The sequence below is a fragment of the Cucurbita pepo genome, chromosome 9 (assembly GCF_057944985.1).
Source record: "Cucurbita pepo subsp. pepo isolate OVF chromosome 9, ASM5794498v1, whole genome shotgun sequence".
NCBI classification, from domain to species: domain Eukaryota; kingdom Viridiplantae; phylum Streptophyta; class Magnoliopsida; order Cucurbitales; family Cucurbitaceae; genus Cucurbita; species Cucurbita pepo.
In genome coordinates this window covers 13,575,603-13,595,633 of record NC_141806.1, presented here as the reverse complement: position 1 = coordinate 13,595,633, position 20,031 = coordinate 13,575,603, and the positions used below count along the sequence as shown (strand labels likewise).

Below are 20,031 nucleotides of genomic sequence, written 5' to 3'. Positions count from 1 at the left end.
CCCATGGCTCCGTTCGATGCATAAAGACGAAATTGTAACTGTGAGGTTCCACATTGGTTGGAGAGGAAACAAAAACCTCTCCTTGACATACGTGTTTTGAAATCGTGAAGTTGACAGCGATGTGTAACGCGTTAAAGTAGACAATATCTGTTAGCGGTAGGCTTGGGTTGTTCCAAATGGTATCAAAGCTAGACACTGGGTGGTGCATCAGCGAAGACGCTAGACCCCTAAGGAAAGTGGATTGTGAGATCACACTGGTTGAAGAAGGGAACGAAACATTTCTTATAAGGGTGTGAAAATCTCACCGAAAGCTAAAAATCTCTATTAATGGTGGACTCTTGCATAGGAAGGGATTAATTAACGAGGGAAAAAGGTGAAACTTTGGTAAAGCCCACTTGTCATTCAATAGATAAGTAGCTTTTGTGTGTCAGAAAGCTTTCGGCTTATGGAAAAAATTGGGTGAGTATATGAAGAAGGAGACACCGCGCCACACAAATCATCCACCAGGCCCAAGCTGTTGACAAGGATACTCATTTTTCCTTGCTGCTGCGCTCTTTCTATCTTCTTCCCAGAGCCATTGATACCCATTTGTTCAAGCCAAGTAGCTATGGAGTTCAATTTTTGGGCCTCAAGGGTTCATCAAGCCGCCATGCTTCATTCTGGTATTGTCTTTTCAACTTTTTGAGTGATTTTCTCATCTGGGTTTCTTCATTTTGCTTTGATTTTAAGCTCTATTGGGTTTTCTAGTCTTGATTTAGCAAGAAAATAGAAGATCTGGGGGAGATTGTGGCATTCTGAGTTCTGGTTTTGCTTTTTATATGAATTTCATGGCTTGTATGATGATGTTTTGAATAGGTAACCATATAATTCTGGATGATTCGGATGGAGAAGATGATTCAGGAGCTTACTTTTCATGCCCTTACTGTTATGTTGATATCGAATTTCCAGTACTCTGCAGCCATTTGCAAGAACAGCACTGCTTTGACTTCAGAAATGCAGTAATTACATGCTTTCAATACCCCTTTTTTCTTTTCTTCATTCAATCATTACTTCTTGTAGCGTATGAGTAATTGCTTATGAACAGATAATTTTGTGCGTGCTCATGTGTAACTTCCTAAACCCACCGCTAGTAGATATTGTCCTCTCTGGGATTTCCTTCACGGTTTTAAAACGCGTCGGCTAGGGAGAAGTTTCCACACCCTTATAGGGATCTTCAATCAAGCATTCTTATAATAGTGTGAAAATCTCTCTAGACGCGTTTTAAAACCTTGAGGACAATCCCGGAAGGGAACGTCCAAAAAGGACGGTATTTGCTAGGGGTGGACTTGAGCGGTTACAAATGGTATCAAAGCCAGACACTGAGCGGTGTGTCAGCGTCTTCGCTGGGCCTCCAAGGGAGGTGGAATGTGAGATCCCACGTTGGTTGGAGAGGAGAACAAAGAATTCCTTATAAGAACGTGGAAACCTTTCCCTAGCATACGTGTTTTAAAACCTTGAAGGAAAGTCTAAAGAGGACTATTTGTTAGCGGTGAAAGAAAGTCTAAAGAGGACAATATCTATTAGTGGTGGGCTTAGACTATTACGTTATGCATGATGAAACGATGATATGAAAAATTTTGACATTCATGAGAATCTCTTAAGCTAAAGCAAGAATGATATAAAGTGGAAGTTAGATTGATTAAGGGGCTACTTTGACATTGGTTTCTCTCAGGTTTGTCCCCTATGTGCAGCCAGTCTGGGGAAAGATGCACTTGGCCATTTTATAGCTCATCATTCAAGCTCCATAAAGGTATTATCTGCTGTTCAACTCATTGCTTCCATGGCTGTAACTATGAGGATTTGCTTAGAACATAATATTACCATCTTAGCAGAGAAGGAGAAGACCAGAGAGATCTGTCTCTTCTGCATTTAATTCCAAGAAGCTGACAAGAAAGAGCAGGGGGAGTAAAAATGGATCTGCACCTGATCCGCTTCTACCGTTTATCTGCAGAATTCCTTTCTCAGACACTGAATCCATCGATCGAGACAACCGTTCTGTGAACGATGCCTCGGTCGCCACTGGTGTCGAAAGGTTAGTAGTTTCACTGGTAACCTTGTCTTCTGCTAAAAATTTAACCTGCAACTTTAATGGATAGGTTTACTGTGATCATTAACTTGGAGGGGAAAAGCCATTTTTCTGGTTGAAGTGTACTTTTTTCAATAGTGGTTTGTAAGGATCCAAGAAAAGTAAAGTAAAAGAAAAAGAAAAAGAAAAAGAAAGAGATTCCTGACAAATTTGATGGGACAATTTCCTTCTGATATGAACTTAAGCTAATATATTTGCAACATCTTATGAAACATAGTTCGGTTTCGAATTAAATCTTTTACACGATCAAAAGACTCAAAACTGGATCGATATTACAGTCTTCTTTAATGCATACCGTATCGATGTTTTGGGGATGTGTAGCTCAGCATATTAATGAGGTATTCTTTTCGAATTGCTTTTCGGGTTGGGCAGTAATAGGTCACAGTTGCTGGAAAGAAACAAGAACAGTGAAGAGTTGAATCAGAGAGCAGCTTTTGTACAACAATTGATCACATCAACCATTTTCTAGGTCTTTTCCCATCGCCTGTTGATATTCATCACTCACTAATCATCTGCCGGGGAAGCTGTATCCATCTGCATAGTGTTCTTCCACTGGTGCTTCATTTTGATAGGAAATATTTCAGATATCAGTTAAGCCAGAACAAGTTTGTGTTCAACTGTCCGTTCATACAATGTGGTAAAAGCTGCTGTTTTACATATACATACATATATATATATATATATAGATCTATCATAGTGAACTTGGTAGAAAACTCGATCTTCTTTAACTATAACTGTTTTCTAAGTTTAGATCTCATAAAGCCATGGAAATCTTAGCCCTTTAGCTAGTAAAGTAGCTGAGAAATTTTGGGTATGTATATATATCAAAAAGGTAGACAGACAAGGTAAACTCGTTTACTTTTGAAACGATCTTTTGTTTTCAAAGACGACTGAATCCTAAAAAGAACGGTTCTTGAGCATCACAAGTAGCAAATCAAGTAATTTGGCAGTTCAAATATGGAGAATGTGGAAGAACCCACAAGCATGCTCATTCTCACACATTTATCAAGCTCGAACGAGCGTCCAAAAGAATAAATAGTATCGATCAACTTATATCGACAAGTAGCAGCAGCCAAAAATGAATATCAAGCATAAGTGTATTGTCTATACAAAACTCTATCTGAAAGAATTTCAGCTATCTATATCATGGTATAGTATATAATGAGTATTAAAATTTAATGTGTTCAACAAAAATTTCAACATTTGTGTATCACCATCAGACCACATAACAAAACAATGTCAAAGCTAAGAACATTGGCGACAGATCATTGTGCATTATGTGCACAAATGACTTGATGAGAGATGTCTGATACATACCAAGAGTGATGCTTGTGTCAATTAATGGCTTGAAAGTTCATTGTTTAGCTTCCCCATAACATGTTTCAGCATCATGCTTCATAACTGGATCAACTTGACTAGAAAATTCAGCTTCAAACTTCCAAAGATACGAAAAGGCTAATTTGAAGATTAGAAACTAAATATTCACTAAACAAGAATGTGTAAATTGGTTTACATTCGGAGAGAAAGGAGGTACCATTATACTCAACACACCAATGCTTAAGCTTACATATCAGAATGCTTAAGCTTACATATCTTCAAAACTTTCTGATGGGTCTCAGGTGTAAGTTCAGCCAGAAGCTCTGAAATGGCTAATTTCTGTTTGGTTTTCAGTTCATCTAATTCTTCTTTTTGCTGTGTCAACAAATTTTCGAGTTTTTCGGTCATTATCTCGATGCCAATTGATTCATCATAATCTGAGGGATGTGCCTCAGAGCTAGCATGAATATCTGTAGTTAATATACTCTCATCCTGCCCATCATTAGCAGCATCTTCAGACAAAAGCTCATTTTCTAGTCCCATGATTATGGCTGCATGATCTATGTTATCCTCATGCATGTGGCTACTAGAGGATTCAACATTCTGTTCTGAGGCAAAAGACAAGTTTGAAGGACCTGGCTTAACGGGAGAGCACCCGCCCACTCCCTTCGGCGAGTCGGACCAATACTTGCGACCTGAAGGCAGGACCTCTAATGCAAGGTTACCAGATTCTATAGATAAGGGAGAGGCAGCAGTTCTTGAATCAGATGGAGAGCTATCAGAAATGACAGCTTCTGCTCCTACATTATCTACAGGATACTCAACTGATGTCCAATCTGGAATATACGACCGAATCTCGGTTTCGATCATTTCAGAAATCGTAGAGACATCTTGATCTGAAAGATCCAACTCCTCAACCATTTCACTAGCAACAGAAATTGATGTGTCGGCTTCAATATCAAATGGGAAATGGATATTGCGAAAATTACCTAAAATTATTAAAGAAGTCAATGAAATATTCAAAAAAAGCTACAAGAACCAGAAGAAACAACAAGAAATATGAATTTTACCCATGGAGTCTGCAATTCTTAGTTTGAGAAATATCTTGTTAACATCTTTTCTTTGACCATGCATGCTGAAGTCTACGCTAGTAGCAGGAGTATCATCTACGCTTGTATCAGTATCAATTTGTTCTCTTTTCTCTTCAATAATGGCCACACGGTAAAAGAACAATATGTTACAATTCCAAAATTTCTATTAAAGAGAAATATATTCTTGAACTTTACCTTTATGGTGTATTTTGGGATGTAGATGACGTGATATACTTTCATGATCTTCATCTGCTAGAAGAAATGGATCTCTTAAAAGATCTTTTGCAGGCAAGCGATCAGAGACATTTGCAATACATTTTTCTATAAATGCTCTAACTCCCCCATCGGTGACCTTTGCCAATGAAGCTGGCTTTATCCCCTGGGAACAAAAGGAAAATAATAATTCCTTACAAGTCTTTTTAAGGAACCTTTAAAAGGAGTGGTTCATACTAAAATTTAAAGCAAATAAATAAATAAAAAGAAATAAAGTAGAAACTTGCACAAAGTAACGCATGACGTAAAAGATAAATGAAAAAAGATGTATCGTGATAAACGTAAGGTTTGATGTAACAGCCCAAGCCCACCGCTAGCAGATATTGTCCTCTTTGGGTTTTTCCTTTTGGGCTTCCCCTCAAAATTAATAAAAACACGTCTACTAGGAAGAGGTTTCCATGCCCTTATAAAGAATGCTTCGTTCCCCTCTCTAACCGATGTGGTATTCCACAATCTACCCCCTTTGGGGCCCAGCATCCTCGCTGGTACACCACCCGGTGTCTGGCTTTGATACCATTTGTAATAGCTCAAGCCCACCGCTAGAAGATATTGTCCTCTTTGGGCTTTCCTTTTGGGGACCTCAAGCTTTAGTGTACGACTCTGATACTATTTGTAATAGCTCAAGCCCATCGCTAACAGATATTGTCCTCTTTGGGCTTTCCCTTTTGGGCTTCCCCTCAAGGTTTTTAAAACGCATCTGCTAGGAAGAGGTTTCTACGCCTTTATAAAAAATGCTTTGTTCCCATCTCCAACCAACGTGGGATCTCACATTTGATAAAAAAAGAAAAAGATCCGAGCTGAACAATGTACACGATGAAACACAATCCTAGACTCTATATGACATGGTGTTCAAGGCCTAATAAGAACTATAATTCAGCATTATGCATGTTAAAGTCAGCCCCAAGGACATAAGACTACTTAAATGCCACCAGAAAGAACAAATTCATTGGATACAAAAAGGAAAAAGGATTCAGAACCCTTACTGATGTGACCTTCTTATAGATTTGAGCAGCATTTGCACATTCAATATACGGATATTCAAAGGTTACAAGCTCAAGCAAACACATCCCAAAAGCATAAATATCCACAAGTTCATTGTATTCCTCCTCATACAACTCTGGGGCCATAAACTCTGGCGTCCCTGAAATCATTAAATCACAAAAATGGAAACATGTGCTCAACGTTCATATCGAAAACTATAATTCCTTGTTCAAGTTTCGAATCCTCACCAATGACACTGTGAGCCGAACGAGCTTGTTGAAGAATGGCAGCAAGTCCTAAGTCACCAATTTTCACCTCACCTTGGTTGCCATTGACAAAGATATTGTCACATTTCAAATCTCTATGTATAACCGGAGGGTCATGACTATGAAGATACAAAAGGCCCTCTAATATCTGCCTAGACCACTTTTTCAGTGCTCTCAAATCAACATGCTTGTGTTTCTTTCTATATCTACATGCATTCAAAACATATGTTAAGTATAGTTTTTAAACAAAAACAGAATCTAAAGAGGCCATCCAAGGCACAAGAAGACTCACTGTCGAAGTGTCCCTGAAGTGAATATCTCAGTAATGAAGTTGATGTTTTCATTCTTCGTATCAACCCATGAATTGTAAAATTTGATTATGTTCTTGTGTTTCAATGTCTTGAGCAAATGAACTTCTGAATAAAGTCGCTCCAAATCTTCAGAATTCCGTAATAGATCTGTTACTTTAACCTGATTCCAAGCTACTTCAATTCCCTCCAATTCATCAAAAGCCCGATATCTAAATAACATATGGATCAAGAACACAAAATTCTCCACAAAATTTCATCACAACGATGGCAGATGCACAAGTTTTAGAATCATTATAGAATAGAATCACTACCAGTAACATCAAAACAAAGAAGGATACACTTTCTTGAATGCCCCTTTCCCTAAAATTTCCTTATACTGCAAAACAACGAAAGATTACGAAAAATAGGCCAACATTAAAAAAGGGTAAGGAATAAACCCATCCCGATGAATATTCTAAGAATCTGTGATATCAATGGGCATATGATGATTTACATGAAAAAGTTCATCGAAGTACAAGTTTAAGAAATGAGAGTACGAAGAAAATGTGTTAACTAGAACGAAAAATCAGCGAAATCAGAGAAGCTTGAAGAAGTATTTACCCGTCCATATCGACCTGTAGGATCAATCTCCACGAACTCAGGATCAGATTCATCTGGGTCTTGATCCAAAGACAAATCCTGAGACATTCTCGTCTCTGGATCAATCACTCAAATAATAATCCAAATTTCTTCACCACTGGAGAAACGGATTCTTAAAAAAATTCAATCCAACTCAACTTCAACCAATCCCAAAAGAATATCCAATGTGGATTTGAACAAAAACCCACAAAGTAAGAACAATATTCCAGATTCGAATAAAACCCAAGAACAAAAATTAAAATTAAAATTAAAAAACAGGGGAGAAATTTTACAGGGAACAACAACGAACAGAGCAAAAAAGAAAGTTTCGTCAAAGAGGAGGCGCTTATTTGGGTTGAGGCCAGGGATCAACGGTGACCGTGACACTAGCCTATTCTATTTCGATTTTTTTTTATTTGTTTTATTATTATTATTTTTTTTTTCAATTCTTTATTTTAAAAAAATAGAATTATAATAATCTTCTAAAAGATCGAAAATCAATGGCTTGATCTGAATTTTATTTATTATTTTTTTTAATAATTGATTTCTTTAATAAAAATAACTCCCAACCCTAATATTTTTAAATTTTTAAAATTTTAATTAATTAATATTTTTATTAATTTAGCTAAAATAATTTAATTATAATTATGGAAAATTATAAAGTCAATTTATCAAATTTCACCCAAATTGGATCTAAGACTTCTTGAAATATTAAAATTTATAATATCTATTTTTTTTTTAATTGATTCATAATTTAGTGAAAATATTATATTATTTTATTTTAAATATTAAAAGATTCTATTTCTATAATTGGTAAATAGAAAATATAATTATATTTCAAATAAATAATAAAGTAAAATAAATAAATATATTCATATAAAAATAGTCTTTCAACCGGTTCTCAACCACATAAACCATATTTAAGTCTAAGTCTGAGTCAGAACCAGAGCCTATAAAACATTAACTTTAAACATTTAGTTCCGAGTGTCACAATCGCATTTTGATGACAGCAGACTTGCGATTATGTGGTATTCACTTTCCAGCAACAAGTGAGTTAAACCTATTCGTTCTTGCGTCGCCTACGGCCAACCGACGTATGCTCGAGCCTCTGACTCCAGTGTCGCCTACGGCCAACCGACGTATGCTCGAGCCTCTGACTCCAGTTTAAGAAGAAGAAAGTTTTAGAAAACCTCCCGTTCAAGAAGAAGAAAGTTTTAGAAAACAGGAGCAGAGAGCAGATAGATTTTGAAAGTAAGATTTGAGAAATTGTAAATTGTGTTATATGGGAATGTGAGCAAAAAGGCAACAACAACGGCTTACTGCATATAACTATCGGGTAGGAAGAAGTTGACAACTAATCAAATCCAACATTTTGGGGCATTTTAGCCCTGGTAGGTGTAGACACGATTTTGGTGAACCGTCATACACCCTTATACTAACCCAATATGGTAAAGACCTATCTAGGATGAAAGCATGTAAAAGGGGTTTGGAACAGACATGCAACCATGAATAAAGACCGGGATATCTGTCATGCGGCCATTAACAACACGCCTTGAACATGCATGATCGTAACACTGAACACCTCCTACTCATGCATACATCGAGTATATCGTGCCATTCCACAACACCCATTAACATTTTTAGTCAAATCTTACCATTTAGTTTGAGTTTCATTATTAATTCAAAAAATAAGTTTAATAAAATACAAATGGTTTAAGTTGTTTATTTAGTTTTGAAAATTCTAAAAAAGACATTAAAGTTTAAAAATAAATTTAAATAATTTATAATTTCAAATTGATTATTAGTTAACTAATATAACAATTTATTATTGATTTGACAAAATTATATTAATTTTATATAATTTTTCAAGGTAAGAATTACTCAAATTAAAATATTTTTATATTATATGTTTTTATTTAATTATAGATAATTATATATCATGCATATGGCTAGGAATTCAAATAAAGGATATCAATATCCAAAATTTACAAAATAAACTTTAATTTTTTTTTATTTTATTTTTTGTTATCAAATTTTTTCTAAAAATATTTTAACATAGTTTTGAGCCTCTGGCATCTTGCTCGAGCCTCCGGCCCCGGTTCAAGAATGGCTCGAGCCTCCGGCCCCGTTACAAGAATGGCTCGAGCCTCCGGCCCCGTTACAAGAATGGCTCGAGCCTCCGGCCCCGTTACAAGAATGGCTCGAGCCTCCGGCCCCGTTACAAGAATGGCTCGAGCCTCCGGCCCCGTTACAAGAATGAAAGTTTTAGAAAACGGGCAGAGGAGATTATAAATTATTCTTCTAGATTAAATTTACTATCTTTTTTATTTAATTAGAATTAAATTTTTTTATTGAATAAAAAAAAAATCAAATTCTAAGCTTTTAGTAATAAAAGATCTGCATAGATTAAATTTACTATTTTTCTTTATTAATTAGAATTAATTTTTTTATTGAATAAAAAAATCAAATTAGATATTATTTAGATATTATTCTCATTTCTTTATCTAAAAAATTTAAAATTTCTCAAACATATTATAAATTACTTTTTAAGTTCTCTCAATTAGAATTAATTTTCTTAATGAATAAAAAATAAAAATAAAAATAAATATCAACAACACAATTTTTTTAAATTTTTATAAATTGAAATATTAAAGTCACATTATAAAATAAATACACTCTCTGGAAAGCTCTTCATCTTCTTGGTTTTGTCCTCCATTATTCAATTCAAATCGAGATGAAGCTTATCTGTAAAACAAATAAAATAATTCAAATTAATTAATAAAAGGAGAAAAAAAAAAATTAATTATTGGAAGAGAGATTACCGGCAACTTCCTTGTCACCGCAATCTTCGTCGCATTTAACTTCGCAGAAGCTTTGGCCGCTGCCATTGTCGATGCACTCCTTCTCGCAATGTCTGTAGCAAGACCTGAATTTCGCGTCAAATTTGGCCTCTGCCACCTCGACGATATCAGCGTCGGTGGCGGTGGTGGCGGCGGCGGGGAGTTGCAGAGCGGCGACGACGAGAGTGCACATCAAAAGCATTGCGATCATCTTGTTCGCCATTTTTCTGGTCTTGCGTTTGGTGATGCTTTTAAAATCTTGGGTGAGATTTTGAGGCTTCACCGGCGTTTGATTTTGCGAGGGGATGAATGTTTGAGAAGAGGAGAGCTCCTTTTTGTAGGGTTCGTAACAAGGTTAATTTTAGATTAATAACGAAATTACCTACAAATTTGTATTAAATAATAAAAAGAGTACCTAAAAATAGATTCTTACACACGTGTATTAATAATAAACTTATAAATCTAAAATTATCATACTTATATGAGAAAACAATATGAAAATATTTTCAATATTTAATTTTCTAATTATTCTCAAATAAATGATAAAATTGTATAAATTTTCAATATAAATAACTTACTTGAAGTAAATTATATTAAATGGGATATACTGGAAATTTCATCATTTTAGAAATATGTATATGAAATTAAAATATTTAATTAGTTTTAAATTATAAAAGAAAGAAAACCCGCCACTAGTTAATATTGTCTTGTTTGGACTTTCTCTCTCGGTTTCCATCTTAAAAGTAATCTACTCGAAATCATGCATATTCTCGTCGAATTAGAACAACAATAGAGAACAATATGAGGAAGAATTAGAAGGAAATGAAAACTTTGTGGTTAACCCCGGATGGACTCGATATACCGAACTGCCAATCAATAATGCAGTTCACAGCCTAAGTCTACACTCGACTGTATGAGGAAGAACTCGGAATCATGCATATTGTCGTCGAATTAGAACAACAATAGAGAACAATATGAGGAAGAATTAGAAGGAAATGAAAACTTTGTGGTTAACCCTGGATGGACTCAGTATACCGAACTGTCAATCAATAATGCAGTTTACAGCCTGATCCTACACTGACTGTATGAGCAAGAACTCAAAATCATGCATATTCTCGTTCTGACGACAATAGAGAACAATATGAGAAAAAATTAGAAAGAAATGAAAACTTGGTGGTTAACCCCGGATGGACTCGGTAAACCGAACTGCCAATCAATAATGCAGTTTACAACCTGATCCTACACTCGACTGTATGAGCAAGAACTCGGAATCATGCATATTCTCGTCGAATTAGAACGACAATAGAGAACAATATGAGGAAGGATTACAAGGAAATGAAAACTTTGTGAATGATAAGTAATTGATCCTTCATTCAAAAAGATGATAATGTTGATAGATGGAATGTATAACAACATCAGGCACACACATTGCAAACAGCCTAATAATATCAGAGCAGCAAGTCGCATGTTTCCTATCATAAAAACAAAGAATTTTTCTTCTAAAGGCAATCAATGTTGACTTCTTTTTTTTATTTCAGCCAAAGCTGAGGGCTGCACTACTAGATTCTCAGCCCGGTTCTCCCTCCATGCTTAAGACAGGATAAGATAATATCATGAAAACTCGTGAGATTTCTTGCCAAAAATGATTACACACCTCTGATCCCATTGGATAGAAAGGTTGCTAATGCTTCTTAAGCGATTTCATTTTGTCCCTAAGATAGTAAAGCTTGGCCCTCCGCACTTTCTTCTTGTCCAACACCGTAATCTCTTTTATGTTTGGTGAGTATCTGTCATGCATCAACCACTAGTTTAGTCATACGCAAAGACCCATCAGAAAAACACAGGAATTGAACTTGTCAGAAGTTAGAGACTAGCAGGGAGAAAATATTCGAGTAATCGAGATATTACAAAGCTATGAGTTCGATTTAGTTTTAGTGACCAAGAACATCTAAAAAGATGAACACTACACATATGTATGTACATCTTAATCACCAACTACCACGAGAAGACTAGCAGGGAGAAACTATTCGAGCAATCGAGATTTCACAAAACTAAGAGTTCGATTTAGTTTTAGTGACCAAGAACATCTAAAAAGATGAAGACTACACATATGTATGTACATCTTAATCACCGACTACCACGAGAAGTGTGTTCCTCTTCCTATGTTATTGAAATAGAATATTGTACATCATGTACTAATTAATTTGTATCAGAATCGTATTAGTTTCTCTCTAAATTAAAGACAATTCATAAAAAGGCATGTGCGTGAAAGAATGGCATGAACAAAAAATAAGCATAGAACATCCTTCCTAAACACAGAGATGAGCAGGGGGAAACAATGAAATTAGGTAGGTAACATTAGCAGAAAATAAAATATAATTAAAAATCCGCATTACTTACAGAGGGAAGAGAGACTCAATCCCAACACCAGCAACTAGCCTCCTTAATCTAAAAGTTGTGTTTAGACCAGCGTTCCGTCTGGCAATTACAATGCCCTTCAACGTTGAGACACGTCGCTTGTTCTCAGGTACTTCCTGCTCACATATGATAGGGAAAGCCAGAAAAGTGCTCAATAACCTCATCTACAACTAGTTTTAAGAATAGTAACATTATCTACGACCAGTAAAAACACGTTAGACTAAAATGAACTCTACCACTTTGAGCTGCACAATATAGCCTGGCTTTATATCTGGAATTTCTCTCTTTGCTTTTACCTCCTCAACAGCTTCCTTGTCTAAAATCTGCGGGGAAAAGAAACAATATGTTGAAATCAAACGGATGGGGCGATGAAATAAAATTACTTATTTTCCAAAATGCTCAGAAATGTAAATACCTGCATTATGTGTTTTGAGGTTTTATCAAGCCTCTTAAATTTGATGCGAGGAGTTATATCGGTATCAATTCCCGAAGATCCTTGTGGAGCTGATTCCATTGAACTTGTCGTCGCAATGCCCCTGCTAGAAAAAGGAGCTGCAATTTCTGCCAACTGAAATAAATGTTTCCTTGGACTTTGGAATGCTGGACAAGTTGAAGATACACGCTTTACCGAAGGCAAAAATTCCATTTGAGAGCCCATATCTTTCTGCTAAACAAGAACAAAATGTTACGAAGTGATATATTCCAAAACAGACTCTTAAATAAATAGATATTGCTTCCAATGAGTACCATAATCCAACAGATATACATAAGTTTCTGAAAAAAAAAAAAAATCTCACGAAGGTAGTCGATAATTTCTCTGTTTTTCCTATTCATTTTTTGTAAATAAAAAACAAGTAATATTGAGAGAAAAGAGATTCAAAAGAGGAAGCTGAGAAATCGCCATAGATGCCAAGGAAATTCCAGAAAGGCTATCCAATTGGCAAGGATCATAGAAGCTAAGAAATATAATCACAATGTTTCCTTGAAAAAAGCTTGACACAAGCTAATTATTCATCAGACATAGTAATTACACAATGAGTAACTGATTTTCTATACCTTATTCGTTGTGAAGGAAAATAGAATGCATAATAACTAAAAGTCTAAGACAATAGTTGTATCAATTAAGCCATCATTGAACTCAGGAGCCAATCCCAACTAGAGTACTCATACTCTGAAACTTTTTAGCAATGAGACATTGAACAGAAATCACTTGTGATCGGTATTAGAGACACTTACAGAACATACAAGATTGATATGATATCAAGCGATTTACTTGTGTATCATTGCTTATGAACTTAAACATGAAGCATAAACGAATTCGAAAAAGCTTGTAATTAGAACTAGCTTAAACGTCACATAAAAAAACTGAAGCAGCTTTACTGGATAGAACCTCTAAGAATAACGCAAGAACAAATCATACTACTAGACGACCATAATGTCCTACATAGTTAAAATAAACATAAATACATACGAAGGCTTCCGGATATTGATTGCCCAACTTCGAGAAAGACCTGAAGAGGGAACCATTCAAAGACCCATATGGATTCCCAAAAAGACGAAGGCTAGTGAGACTATTTTCCATCGACATTGAAGCCGAGCAGCAAGAGCTAGCATCCCCATTTAGAGGGTAACCTCTAATCGGCTTGAAATGAGCGTCGGGACTTTGTCTTCGGACCAATTGATTAATTCTGCGAAAATTTTGCATTCTCACGGTGGATTTCGAGCTGCATAACCCACATAAAACTCATGAGCTAGAAAACAATCTTGATAAAATTGTTACAAAAGAAGCGAGTGAGAAGGAATATGGTAGTGAAGCAGGGTGTAAGAAATGGAGCTTAAATTCATATTGCACTGATCAAAATCGCTGGAAATGCCGGAGCTGATTCCAAATCAACCGGAAAAGAAGATCCCACTCACCGATCGTACTCGGGGAGAGCTACTGAATCTCTAGCTGAGAGGAGATCTTGGAGCCTAAAGCCCTAAATCAGGAAACGCAGAGGTTTTTGGTCGAGCAGACGCTCTTGCAATGGAGATGGACCTTGAGTTTACCGCTTTGCACTATGGGCCCAATTAGTGGGCTTTCTGCAAAACCGTCGCCTTTTCCATTATTGGGCTTTGAATTTCTTTAAAAATAAAAAATAATAAAAAAGAGTGAAATTGCGAGTCTCTTTGGTCTCTAAGCTTAAAAAATATGTTTAATTGTTAATATCTTTAAATTAAAATATTTTTAATAGCGCAAGAACAAGACCACGTGAGATCCTACATCAAGTGGATTGTGAAGTCCCGCATTGGTTAGAGAGGGGAACGAATCATTCCTCATAAGGGTGAAGTCCCGCATTGGTTAGAGAGGGGAACAAACCATTCCTTATAAGGGTGCAGAAACCTCTCTCGTGAGGTTGACAGTGTAACAAGCCAAAACGGACAATATTTGTTAGCAGTGAGCTTTGACAATTACAAATGATATCAGAGCCCGACACTGGGTAGTGTGCCAGCGAGAATCTTGGGCTCCCAAGGGGTGGATGATAAGAATTCACATCAGTTGGAGAGAGAAACGATACATTTCTTATAAGCGTGTAGAAACCTCTCACTTGCAGACGAGAGAGCCAAAACAGACAATATTTACTAGCAAGAGTAGAGGACTTAGGCTATTACACCCCAATTTAAGCTATCCTAGTCTCTAGTCATTGTTCTTCCACGGTCTAAATGATAGAAGACACGGAACAGATGAATTAATCATAGTCGTTGTGGGCAACACTCCTAGTCCACATTAAGAGGACGAGCCAGCTAAAGTCTCGTGATAGAGACCTCGGATAGAATGAAATTTAGAAATTTATTCGACACGATCAAACCGTACTCTTAGATTAGCAACGAACATGTGAATTTCCAATGTAATACGAGTGGTACAGTCTATTTGATATCAATTATACAAACTTTTTACAGAAGCACCATTTGTAATACCAATCACAGACTACAAACACCGCAACATAAATGAATCTTCTGTTCAAAAGTATCATAAAAAAGACTCAAAGCTACTGTTTTACTTTACTACAATACCTAATGCACTACAAAGAAAAGTAACAGGCAAAACTCAGATCAACATCAACTGCTCAAGAAAGAACGCATCTCATTTCGACCCAAAACCGAACCAATATGATTCATAAACAAAGACCGAGATCTCTGAACTCAGCTAAAACTCAGTCAAACCAAACCGAGCCATTCTTATCTCATTTCGACCCAAAACCGAACCATTTTGCCAGGAAGTTTTTGTTCTTTCCACGAGATATGTTGGGTGTTTCTCTAGCCGGTGTTTGAATAGGTAACAAACTAGGTTTAGCTGCAAGAGAAAAATTAGACAGTTACCATGTTAATAGAATCTCTCATTAATCTAGTTTATGCTGTCACACGTACCGGATTTCGGCGACGCCCTGCAAATTTTGGCAGTTCCAAAATCATTAGGTTTCTTTTGTTGGTTAATTGTGTCATCATGGGGTGAGATGGATGTTCGATTCCTCTCCATAATACGCTCTACATGTCCCGTGCCATCGTTGCTACCTATAGAAAGGTTACGAAGTCATACAACGACACAAAAAGTTGATACAATATGTTGATGCAACTGAGAGACCATGAAAGAATAGGAAGCTGACCGTCATCAGGAGGCTTTCCATAGCTTTGTTGCAAGGCATCCAAAAATGGACGCTCCTTTTGAACTCGCATCACTAAATAGGAAACAAAACCAGGGGAAAAAATGGTGGCAAGATTGATATTTCTTAACAGAGAATGGGCTGGTAAACGCATAAAGAGAGGGTAAAACTAGATCGATGAAGCGTACACTGATCATAAAGTCCGTTCCTACAATTTGGTGCCGAGCCAACAGATAGCAACTGGACAGCCTCGGCATCTCTCGTCATCGATGATTGAGCTGACCCATCAAGATTTTTTGTGTCCAACAGAATTCCTGCGAGCTGGAAGACATGAGATGCATGTCAGAGTTGCTTCAAACTGTGGACAAATAAGAACAAATGTTCTGTATAGTAAAAGTTACCAAGAGATTCTTCAACAAAGGAGTTTGAAGCAAATGATAGGCATCCTCACAATAGTTATCAGTAAGAATGGTGCACTGAGATCCAACCTAAGAGATAAACAGTAAAGAATGCACCCCAAAACATGACAACTGCGAGCGAATGGCTACTCGAAAGATAATTTACATGTAAAATTCATTGTACACTCACCCCATCACTCATCTTAAGGACATCTTGCCCTACGACGAGGACGCTAGTTCGACCAGCCACCATCAGACTTTCTAAGTCCACCTGAACCACATAACAATAACTAAAATCAGTACTCTACACAATGTCAAAGGTTATTCTAACGGCTCAAGCCCACCGCTATCGATGTGGGATCTCACAGAGAACGAAACATTCTTTACAAGGGTGTGGAAACCTCTCCCTAGCAGATGTATTTTAAAAACCTTGAGGGGAAGCCCGAAAGGAAAAGCCCAAAATAGGACAATATCTGCTAACAGTGGGCTTAAGCTGTTACAAATAGTATCAGAGCCAAACACCGAGCGATGTGCCAGAGAGGAGGCTGAGCCTTGAAGGGGGGTACACACGAGGTAGTGTGCCAACAAGGACGCTAGGTCTCGAAGGGAGTGGATTGTGAGATCCCACATCGGTTGGGGAGAGGAACAAATCATTCTTTATAAGGGTGTGAGAATCTCTCCCTAGCAGACACGTTTTAAAAACCTCGAGGGGAAGCCCGGAAGGGAAATCCCAAAGATGACAATATCTGCTGGCGGTGGGCTTGAAGGTACATTTGTATCATATAAATCAATGCACTCTAGATTTAATAACCTTACTCTAGTACAACGAAGTCTATGCATTACCCGGTATCGATGCTACATCTTTCTTAACATGATTAACAGATACTACTTAACGCAAGAGATTCTTATAGGTCATAGTTACCATTTCATCTTATTGACAGGTCGGTTTCGAAAACAATCTATCGAGCATGGCACCAAATTACCTCATCAGTGAAAAGAATCGAGGAAGCATCAAGTCCAAGGTGATAAAAGAGCCAAGCAACCTGCCGTTGGTTACACATATTTCCCCTCTGCATATTCATCACAGGCACCACAAGACACTCTCGGCCGCTCTCTGCATTACTCTGCCTCATTTTGTTCTCCAGTAGCCAAGCATAGCACACTGCCGCTACCATTGAACTAGTGCCTGCATTCCCAAATTGTCAATACAGAAACAAGCAAGTAACCCCATCTCTACAATTACACGCTTCAACATCATTCTATAAAATTAGGGCACAAAACACTCGCATTGTCTTCATTCTCAACAAAACTACCACAAATTCTACAAAAAAGATGCACAAATCAACATTTTAAGACTATACTCAACTGTTTGAAGGTCCGGATAGAATGATTTTAACTTCAACATCAAGCTGCCCATCCGAGATTTGCTGAATTTTGCTACGCTGCTCTTTAAGGAACCCATTAAGGCCAAACTCCAGATCTTCAGAATCGTCCCTCGAGAACCCATTTAGATTGGATTTAGGTCTAATCGATTGAATCGAACAAGCCGGCGACGAGACCGTTCTTCTTGGCGGCGGATTCGTTAGGGTCTTGGGCGGAGAAAGAAGGACATCCGGCGGAGGAATCGGGAGGCGAGAAGGGGGAAGATCGGTATGGAACCGAGATTTGCGAGTAGTGGGAGGAGGATCGGAGATTGGGGGATTGGAGGGTTTGAGGACGTTGGATATCCATTTCTGAACGGCGGAAGAGGGATTTATCGGCTCCTCCACGGCGGCGGAGGAGACTGAGAAGGATTCTGATTTGTTGCGGCTATGGCGAACAACTTTAGAGAGGATTTCACCGCTGAAATTGTCCACAGCTCTGTGCCTGTCGTCGCCATTGACAAACGGAATCGATGCAGTTAGCGATTAAGCTTTTATACGTTTTGTCTCGACTCCTTCGGCGAATAAATTCGTAGCCAAAAATATTTTTTAAAATTTAATGAAGTTATTTATTTTAAGTATATCAATAAACTCGCAAAAATCATTAATTAATAAAAATTAAAATTTTTTATTATAATTGGAGGAACCAAAATTAACTTTTTCCATATATCTAAACATAAAATATATTTATATTTAATATATACATTTTAATTTATTATAATATATATTCTCGATTTTGAGTTGGTAATTTATTTTAATATATACATTTCAACTTTAATGTAACAATTTAAGAATTAAATTGGATTTTAATACATATATATATATATAGTGGTACAAAAATAAAAATTTATTAATGTAAATGATTTTTACCGCTCATTATCTTTATTTTTATTATTTAAAAATACAATTGTGAAATATAACTCCGAATAGTTACAAGTACTTCGATAAATTACGCTAATAAACAAAACATTACAAAATTTATTTTTTATTTAATATAAAAATAAATTTTTTTTATCTAAACCCTAAACCCTAGATATGTTTTAAAAATTTATCCAATAAATTCATTGTTTGATTATTATCAAGAAATATAATTTATCCATTTTTATATCATTAAAATCAATTTTATTATATTTAAATTAATTTTTTTTTATTTATTGGAATGAAAATAATATAATTAGGTATCAATTAAGATTTTTTTTTTTTGTCGAGAATTATATATTCAATATAAAAATAAAAATACCCCTAAATTCTATATTTTATCTTAAAAATACCCATCCATTTTAAAAAATTTATTAGTATTTTTATTAAAAGTAGTTTTTATTTTTCTAAAAAAAATTAATAAGTGTTTTTGTAGTTCTTAAAAACATTTAAAAATATTAATGAAATTTTTAAAATTTTTAAGTTATTTTTTAAATATTTTTTTAAAAAGTTTAAAGTATTTTTAAATAGTTTTAAAAAATTAAAAAAAAAAAAATATATATATATATATATATATTTAAAACTTTTTTAAATTTAGATTATTTTTTATACTTTAAATTCGAAACTTGAATATTTGTGAACATCTTTTTTAATTTTATTGAAATTCAAAAAAAATATATATATATATATTTTTTATTAATTTAGCTAAAATAAAAATTAGGATTTAAAATTTTAAACGTCCCTGGTTTGGTGTGAAATACCTTCTAGCGGACCTTGAGAGTGGATCTCTCCGATCATTGATCAAAGCCGACGATCTGCCGTTGGCCGCCGCAAACCTCGGCGATCCGACGAACCGAGCCGGCGAATTAGGCCGCGAAGGAGAAGAAGCCACCAACCGGCGCGCCTCATCCAGCCACTCCTCCGTCAATAGGCTATTTCTACTTCTATTACTCCGATCAAACGATTCCTCTTCTTCTTCTTCGTCTTCATCACCGGTCAAATTATAGGCCTTCTTCTCCTTATTTACGCTTCCGAAGAACATATCGTTCATAAAATCAGTCAAATCGGGCGCCTGCTGCTGAGCCTTGGGCCGAGAATTTGCGAGTCTCTTTTGCACGATTATGTGCCCTAATTTCGCCATTTCTCTGGTATTCTCTCTGCTAATTCTCGATTCCATTCCTCTGAAACCTTAATTAGTTCTAATTGGAATTTGAATTTAGGGTTTGAGCGATCGTTTTTCGTTGAGCAGATTAAATTTGTACTCGAAGAACGGATTTGTTAATTCGAACATAGGAATTATCATTTTTTGGGGATTTTTCGCGCATAGATTAGGGCCGGCGGTTTCGATCTCTGTCTTTTCTAATGAAGAAATTTGGAACTTTGTCGTAAAGATGCGAGAGCTTCGTCTTTGTT

General features: G+C 36.1%; 5 protein-coding genes across 7 annotated transcripts; 1 reads left to right on the top strand and 4 right to left on the bottom strand.

Moving 5' to 3' along the window:
* The first annotated feature begins 434 nt into the window (after positions 1 to 434).
* LOC111802585 (protein DEHYDRATION-INDUCED 19 homolog 5) lies at positions 435 to 2,853 on the top strand. Its single transcript, XM_023687008.2, has 5 exons — positions 435 to 662; positions 856 to 998; positions 1,712 to 1,789; positions 1,872 to 2,071; positions 2,498 to 2,853. The coding sequence occupies exons 1-5, from the start codon at positions 608 to 610 to the stop codon at positions 2,592 to 2,594; spliced, it is 573 nt and encodes a 190-aa protein (XP_023542776.1). The 5' UTR covers positions 435 to 607; the 3' UTR covers positions 2,595 to 2,853.
* Positions 2,250 to 7,356, bottom strand: LOC111802463 (putative serine/threonine-protein kinase WNK3). Of its 2 annotated transcripts, none has more exons than XR_015422450.1 (8): positions 6,346 to 6,599; positions 6,036 to 6,259; positions 5,790 to 5,947; positions 4,729 to 4,912; positions 4,513 to 4,644; positions 3,660 to 4,431; positions 3,443 to 3,526; positions 2,250 to 2,683 (listed from the first exon to the last, which is right to left on the bottom strand). XR_015422450.1 is itself a non-coding variant. In XM_023686845.2 (8 exons), exons 1-8 carry the CDS (start codon positions 7,049 to 7,051, stop codon positions 3,689 to 3,691), a joined length of 1,794 nt encoding a protein of 597 aa, XP_023542613.2. In that variant the 5' UTR covers positions 7,052 to 7,356; the 3' UTR covers positions 3,571 to 3,688. The 2 variants fall into 2 exon arrangements, 1 of the variants encoding a protein (XP_023542613.2); XM_023686845.2 differs by lacking the exons at positions 2,250 to 2,683; positions 3,443 to 3,526 and adding exons at positions 6,703 to 6,740; positions 6,965 to 7,356 and having other exon boundaries at positions 3,571 to 4,431; positions 6,346 to 6,573.
* A 2,239-nt stretch (positions 7,357 to 9,595) lies between these two features.
* LOC147791335 (uncharacterized) lies at positions 9,596 to 10,148 on the bottom strand. The gene is made up of 2 exons (XM_087127237.1): positions 9,805 to 10,148; positions 9,596 to 9,727 (listed from the first exon to the last, which is right to left on the bottom strand). The coding sequence occupies exons 1-2, from the start codon at positions 10,043 to 10,045 to the stop codon at positions 9,702 to 9,704; spliced, it is 267 nt and encodes an 88-aa protein (XP_086983363.1). The 5' UTR covers positions 10,046 to 10,148; the 3' UTR covers positions 9,596 to 9,701.
* Positions 10,149 to 11,173: 1,025 nt separating this feature from the next.
* On the bottom strand, positions 11,174 to 14,279 carry LOC111802561 (uncharacterized). Of its 2 annotated transcripts, none has more exons than XM_023686970.2 (6): positions 14,158 to 14,279; positions 13,712 to 13,964; positions 12,656 to 12,907; positions 12,477 to 12,563; positions 12,223 to 12,356; positions 11,174 to 11,609 (listed from the first exon to the last, which is right to left on the bottom strand). In XM_023686970.2, exons 2-6 carry the CDS (start codon positions 13,943 to 13,945, stop codon positions 11,504 to 11,506), a joined length of 813 nt encoding a protein of 270 aa, XP_023542738.2. In that variant the 5' UTR covers positions 13,946 to 13,964; positions 14,158 to 14,279; the 3' UTR covers positions 11,174 to 11,503. The 2 variants fall into 2 exon arrangements, with proteins under 2 accessions (XP_023542738.2, XP_023542739.2); XM_023686971.2 differs by having other exon boundaries at positions 12,656 to 12,904.
* An 817-nt stretch (positions 14,280 to 15,096) lies between these two features.
* On the bottom strand, positions 15,097 to 20,023 carry LOC111802467 (uncharacterized). Its single transcript, XM_023686848.2, has 9 exons — positions 19,380 to 20,023; positions 17,646 to 18,145; positions 17,263 to 17,465; positions 16,470 to 16,550; positions 16,283 to 16,369; positions 16,070 to 16,202; positions 15,885 to 15,956; positions 15,649 to 15,792; positions 15,097 to 15,574 (listed from the first exon to the last, which is right to left on the bottom strand). The coding sequence occupies exons 1-9, from the start codon at positions 19,793 to 19,795 to the stop codon at positions 15,465 to 15,467; spliced, it is 1,746 nt and encodes a 581-aa protein (XP_023542616.2). The 5' UTR covers positions 19,796 to 20,023; the 3' UTR covers positions 15,097 to 15,464.
* Positions 20,024 to 20,031: the final 8 nt, after the last annotated feature.

Excerpts from the sequence above, each read along its gene's own strand:
- LOC147791335 (XM_087127237.1), bottom strand. The coding sequence starts at position 10,045 with ATGGCGAACAAGATGATCGCAATGCTTTTGATGTGCACTCTCGTCGTC. Across the intron at positions 9,728-9,804 it reads CGGTGACAAGGAAGTTGCCG|ATAAGCTTCATCTCGATTTG; the intron begins GTAATCTCTCTT and ends TTTGTTTTACAG.
- LOC111802463 (XM_023686845.2), bottom strand. The coding sequence starts at position 7,051 with ATGTCTCAGGATTTGTCTTTGGATCAAGACCCAGATGAATCTGATCCT. Across the intron at positions 6,260-6,345 it reads ACTTCAGGGACACTTCGACA|ATATAGAAAGAAACACAAGC; the intron begins GTGAGTCTTCTT and ends GAATGCATGTAG. Across the intron at positions 4,432-4,512 it reads AAGAATTGCAGACTCCATGG|GTAATTTTCGCAATATCCAT; the intron begins GTAAAATTCATA and ends TAATAATTTTAG.
- LOC111802561 (XM_023686970.2), bottom strand. The coding sequence starts at position 13,945 with ATGCAAAATTTTCGCAGAATTAATCAATTGGTCCGAAGACAAAGTCCC. Across the intron at positions 12,564-12,655 it reads CCTCAAAACACATAATGCAG|ATTTTAGACAAGGAAGCTGT; the intron begins GTATTTACATTT and ends TTTTCCCCGCAG. Across the intron at positions 12,357-12,476 it reads ATATTGTGCAGCTCAAAGTG|GAAGTACCTGAGAACAAGCG; the intron begins GTAGAGTTCATT and ends ATATGTGAGCAG.
- LOC111802585 (XM_023687008.2), top strand. The coding sequence starts at position 608 with ATGGAGTTCAATTTTTGGGCCTCAAGGGTTCATCAAGCCGCCATGCTT. Across the intron at positions 999-1,711 it reads GCTTTGACTTCAGAAATGCA|GTTTGTCCCCTATGTGCAGC; the intron begins GTAATTACATGC and ends GGTTTCTCTCAG. Across the intron at positions 1,790-1,871 it reads ATCATTCAAGCTCCATAAAG|AGAAGGAGAAGACCAGAGAG; the intron begins GTATTATCTGCT and ends CCATCTTAGCAG.
- LOC111802467 (XM_023686848.2), bottom strand. The coding sequence starts at position 19,795 with ATGGAATCGAGAATTAGCAGAGAGAATACCAGAGAAATGGCGAAATTA. Across the intron at positions 18,146-19,379 it reads CTCTCAAGGTCCGCTAGAAG|GCACAGAGCTGTGGACAATT; the intron begins GTATTTCACACC and ends TGGCGACGACAG. Across the intron at positions 16,551-17,262 it reads CGATTCTTTTCACTGATGAG|GTGGACTTAGAAAGTCTGAT; the intron begins GTAATTTGGTGC and ends TATGTGGTTCAG.